Source organism: Phoenix dactylifera, unplaced genomic scaffold (assembly GCF_009389715.1).
Source record: "Phoenix dactylifera cultivar Barhee BC4 unplaced genomic scaffold, palm_55x_up_171113_PBpolish2nd_filt_p 000713F, whole genome shotgun sequence".
NCBI lineage: Eukaryota > Viridiplantae > Streptophyta > Magnoliopsida > Arecales > Arecaceae > Phoenix > Phoenix dactylifera.
In genome coordinates this window covers 75,121-80,189 of record NW_024068092.1, presented here as the reverse complement: position 1 = coordinate 80,189, position 5,069 = coordinate 75,121, and the positions used below count along the sequence as shown (strand labels likewise).

Sequence of the window (5,069 nt, the reverse complement as noted above, 5' to 3'; positions counted from 1 at the left end):
TGTCATCCTGATGCCACCTATTTACGTACGTCCAATTCCGCATGCTCCATTTCAAGTTCTCATAAGGTGCACATGGTACTGCCTGCATGCAAGAGCAGCAACGGTGCCATTACGAATATGGGGATGATGCATGGTAACCACACCATGCATGACCCATGACATGATAGCCTGTTTTTTTTCCTCTTTAAAAGGAAATTTCCTCGAGTTGTCAATCGAGCAGCTGTTTTAAAAAGCCAGCTTTAGATCCATCACGTACCCATTTATGACGCACTAAATGCTGCATGTCTATTCGTGGAAGGAAGGATCCTAGAAACAAGGGCACGAGCCCTTTCCTACCACCCCTTTCCTCCTCGCAACTAGTATGAGGACTTTCTTAGTTCCTTCCAGCGAGGTCACTCACATGTGAAGTAGTGGGGGGCCGACTATTAAATGTACTTCTTTAGAGCATTGAAGGCACTTGATGTTTATTTCCCTTCTTCCATTCAAAAGGTGAAAGGAAGGGCTGGGCTACTTTGCCATTTGGTCATGGCATGCATGAGAGTCTTTTGAATCCTTTTCTTTTACAGCTCGGTTGCATGCACGCCTGCTCGGGTGCTTGCAGGTGCTACTTGTGAATTTTAAAAGGGAAGCAAAGGTCAAAACTCTTCACATGTGGTGCATTCAAACCCTATCGATCGAGGTAGTTCCAAGGCTGATCTCTGCCCTAGCTAGGTTTTTCAAATATTCCTGCACTTCATCAGCTGCAAGCTCCACATGTGAAGCCAGTTTCCTCATTTATTTGACTGAATCATTCATGAGGGGAGGTAATGAAATGTCTCCGTACATAGGACTTGCAATTTCTTGTCAAGAATAGCCGGTTTATCCTTGGAAATGAAAGCTCGAGGACAAATTCCCAAGTTGTTTTACTTTTTACTGCCTTTTGCGTGTGAAAAAAAAAGGAGGTAAACCTTTCTTGGGCTTCTGGAAGGCTAATTTATGTGTGAGTCCTCCACATGGGAGCTGCTCAAGAGTCCTAATCAAACCCAGCCAATCCGTCCAGTGAGCTTTCAGGTGAGGGACCCTGTAGACTGATGAGGGAGGAGGTCTCCATCTAAGGTCAACTTCACTGCATAAACTTTGATCGTGACTTCAGCCCGACCATAACCGGATCATGGAGAAACTCCATACGGAATTAGATCTTCTGGGCGCATCCGTCTCTTCTTCTACTTCTCTTCCACAGTATTGCGGCCCACGATTCTTCCCAAGGCCGAATAAATTTACTGTTCTCCCTTCGTTACCAGACAAACACAAGCCATATGGCATTAGTTTGCTCGGTCACAGAGCTCCTACCCCCAGCCTTTAACACAAACAACGGGATAATCCATATCACGTATTCATCAGACTTCATCTTAAAAAAAAAAAAAAAGGTTATATAGTCAAATTTAATCCTCTCATGCATCTATATGCAGCAGCACTTTGAACATCTGTTGAAAGCTTTGATATATGGCTGAAACAACTTCCTTTTTCTCTTGTTTTATTTGAGAAAACTTTGATAGCTGAAAGACCTGAACTATAGATAGAAAACACTGGCTATAAATTGACCGAAAACATTCCCATAATATTGAGATAGATTATGTAACATATTAATTGTCTATATGAGCAACTAGGTAATTTACACTTATTTTCTTGCATCGATGGATCTCTTTTCCGATCAAAGCATATTAGTTCATGACCTCCCCAAGGAGAAAGGTGAAAGAAAAGAAGAAGAAAAAAAGCTTAACAACACCCGCTTTAGAACAATTGATCAGGAGCATCGTCTAGTGCCATGTCAAGAAGGCTCAACTGCCCGTGCCCAACACCCTCATCAAGCAACCATGACTCAAGAAAAAAGAGGGGCTCTTGAGCCTCGAATACCGGCTTTCTCTCCTCTCCCAGGAGGCTGCTCTCAGATGCCTCCGTCGACGAGGCATCGAGCCCGAACAACGACTCAAGCGGCTCCGGCGACAGGATGCAGTTGGCAGCGCTCGGCGTCCCCTGGCTGGAAGCTGTGTCATGAGTCTGTGTGGATCCTGAATTAGCCTGGGAAGCACCGGTCCTTGTTGAATTCCTTGTCCACCCCTCGAGGAGCCGAGATATGTTCGCGGTGCTCGATGCATAGGTCGACGGTGCAGTGCTCCAGTTGTAGCCATTGGTGGAGGCCTTGACGTCAGATAGGCAATTGAGCTTCTCCACAGACAGAGCTTCACAAAGAGCTTGCTTTGCAGTGTTGATATCAGTCTGGAGCCTCCTCTCCCACTGGCCTTTGGAGATGGAGTTATGGCTTGAGACCCCAGTGCTTGTCTGGCCTTCAACGCCAGTTTCAAGCTTTTTGAGCTTCTTCTTCAGATGGGTGTTCCAGTAGTTCTTGATGTCATTATCGGTTCTCTCCGGGAGATAAGAAGCTATGGCTGCCCACCTGCATTCAGTGATGCTAGCATAAGAACTGAATCCAGACTACCACATCCGAAACAAAAATTGAGGACTAAATCCATCTCATCTCACGTATCAGATCTTTGTGTTTTTAAGCCTTTACCGATTGCCTAAAAGAGCTTGGAGGTGGATGATGAGCTTCTCCTCCTGATCGGTGAAGTTGCCACGCTTGATCCCTGGCCTAAGGTAGTTCGTCCATCTAAGCCTACAGCTCTTGCTGCATCTCATGAGGCCTGGAAGACGGAAGAAGATATCAGTCTCATAAGTTAGAGTACAAGATTAAAAGAAAATAGAACAGCCACCTAAAACTCCAAATACAACCTCCCTATCTCTAGCCTCACCAAAGCACTTTTAGACCTCTTTTGGTTCTATATTCCGTAGATCTATAACAACATATATGATGATCCCACCAAAAGAAACATAAAAAATAATATATGTGGAGGAAGCCCACTACAAGAACTTTTTTCTTTAAAAAACAGCTTAATTCAGAAAAACAAAAATCGTTTTAATTAGAAAGAAGTTTACGTGATATTATTTTGAGAAAGATATCCTTTTGTGTCTGAGAGTACATAACCATGTCAGAGACCCACTCAAGAAAGGTTGCAAGAGAGGAAAAAAAAGGATCACCGGTGTTGGTAGGAACAGCCCTCCAGTTCCCAGGGCCATGTTCCTGGATGTAGGAGACTAAGATGATGTCCTCTTCTGGAGTCCAAGGACCCTTCTTCACACCAACTTTGTCACAACAAGGTGGTCTCCCCATGTCACCCTCCTTCTATTTTCTCTATTTCCCCTTGGGAAGAAAGAGAGAGAGATATCTTCTATATGTGATGGGTGTTTTCTCGTCGCTCTTGGAAGGCAGGGACAAGGGTCCAAGAACACTGGTTTCCACTCGCATATATACACAAGAGACCTGGGGGGAGGATGAGCTCAGGATTCGCTGACCCTTTTAGAAGGCAAGGTGGAGACTTTGGATGGAGGAAGAGTCAAAGAAGGCAGCAAGGAGCATTTACTCTGTGCGCTCTCGAAAGTCAGCTTGATGGAGAGGAAGGGCCTCCCCTCTGCCTCACAGAATCGCGTGCATTCAATGTCGTTGCACCGGCAAAGCCCCTAAACCCTTACGAACCTTTCTTGGTTACGAGTGCAGAGTTTTAAACTTCTCTAGTTATCTTTTTGTTAAAAGCAGCGGTTGAGTTTTTAAGGCAGAAAGGGCTCGTTACGACTCCCGTTTGCTCTTATTAGCAGCTGCCTCCTTGAGTTTTTTTCCCCGCTACCGGTGCAAAATTTTAAACCTATAGTAATTAGATTTCATTTAGATCCGGTCAGATTTAAATTGTTTGGCGAGATTATCCCAGCCATTGGATATGATCAAATTTACATAATAAAATTATATAATTTAAAAATCTCTTTTATATGTATCAAATGATCTAAAAATTGAATAACTTAAATAATACAAAACAATACAAGTTTAATTTTGACCACTTGATGCATTGGTTAAGAAGGATATCCAAATCATATGATTTTAGTATGCAAAAATTTTAAAGATAGTAGATCGTATCAAATGATTTGAATCATCGATGTAGAACTTGCATCATCTGATCTATACCTGACTTGATATGAGTAGAGATCTACTCTAATATGGTCAAGTCTCTCTCTCTCTCTACATGCATAATGATTAGCATCAACTTCTAACTTGGCATAGTAAGCTCTATAGTAATATGATCATGCTCGATAGTAAAGTGGTAAACAAAGCATGACAATGACTAACAATTTATCATCAAAACTCGAATTTATCACTCTTAACTTGAAAGAGAGGGAAACCCACTACAAGTTTTCATTAAGACAATGAAAGAAGTATGTATGTATATATATATATATATATATATATATATATATATATATATATATATATATATATATATATATATAGAGATAGAGAGAGAGAGAGAGAGAGAGAGAGAGAGAGAGCATACACAAGAAAGAAGAGTTAATTTGTAAACTAGAATGTAATTAAAGTAAGAAGCAGAGTATCTCTTTCTTTTTTTTTTTTTGTTGAAACAGATGAATTAAATTATCTGGATAGAGATACATTCATAGAAGTCAAAAAAATAAAATATTTAATAATTAAATAAAAAATTATTTAATATAAATATAATATGATTTACCATATAAGACATCATCCAATCGACCTGCACAATTAACTTTTCTATAGGCTATAGGAGAGCTACTGCGCATCATTCTCCCATAATTCTGTAAATATAAACTCAATGGATATTCTCATATTTTTGTGGATATAAACTCAAAGCTGTAGAGATGGTCAACAATGTTGGGCCTACCGACAAAATACGCAATAGTAGCAGCCCTACCAGGTCGGGTGCAAATTAATTCTCTAAATGCTCTCAAGGACAGGCTACCAAATGTTTGTTGCTGGATAGGCCTGCACGGCCCCACCTCATTTGCTGTACTCTACTGTTGTTTTAATCTTTTTAACCTTCCTTTTGCCAACCCATCAATTAGAAACACCAATAAGAAATGTTGAGGAGACCAGGCCAAGTCATTTAGGTCTAGAAGCACCAGCCTGGCACCGGCAAGGCGAGGACCCCTCCACGTCACACCCCATACGA

General features: G+C 41.4%; 1 protein-coding gene across 1 annotated transcript; it reads right to left on the bottom strand.

Annotated features, from left to right (window-relative positions):
- Positions 1–1,576: 1,576 nt before the first annotated feature.
- Positions 1,577–3,536, bottom strand: LOC103700432 (myb-related protein 306-like). The gene is made up of 3 exons (XM_008782379.4): positions 3,076–3,536; positions 2,552–2,681; positions 1,577–2,434 (listed from the first exon to the last, which is right to left on the bottom strand). Exons 1-3 carry the CDS (start codon positions 3,206–3,208, stop codon positions 1,771–1,773), a joined length of 927 nt encoding a protein of 308 aa, XP_008780601.1. The 5' UTR covers positions 3,209–3,536; the 3' UTR covers positions 1,577–1,770.
- Between the last annotated feature and the right edge of the window lie 1,533 nt (positions 3,537–5,069).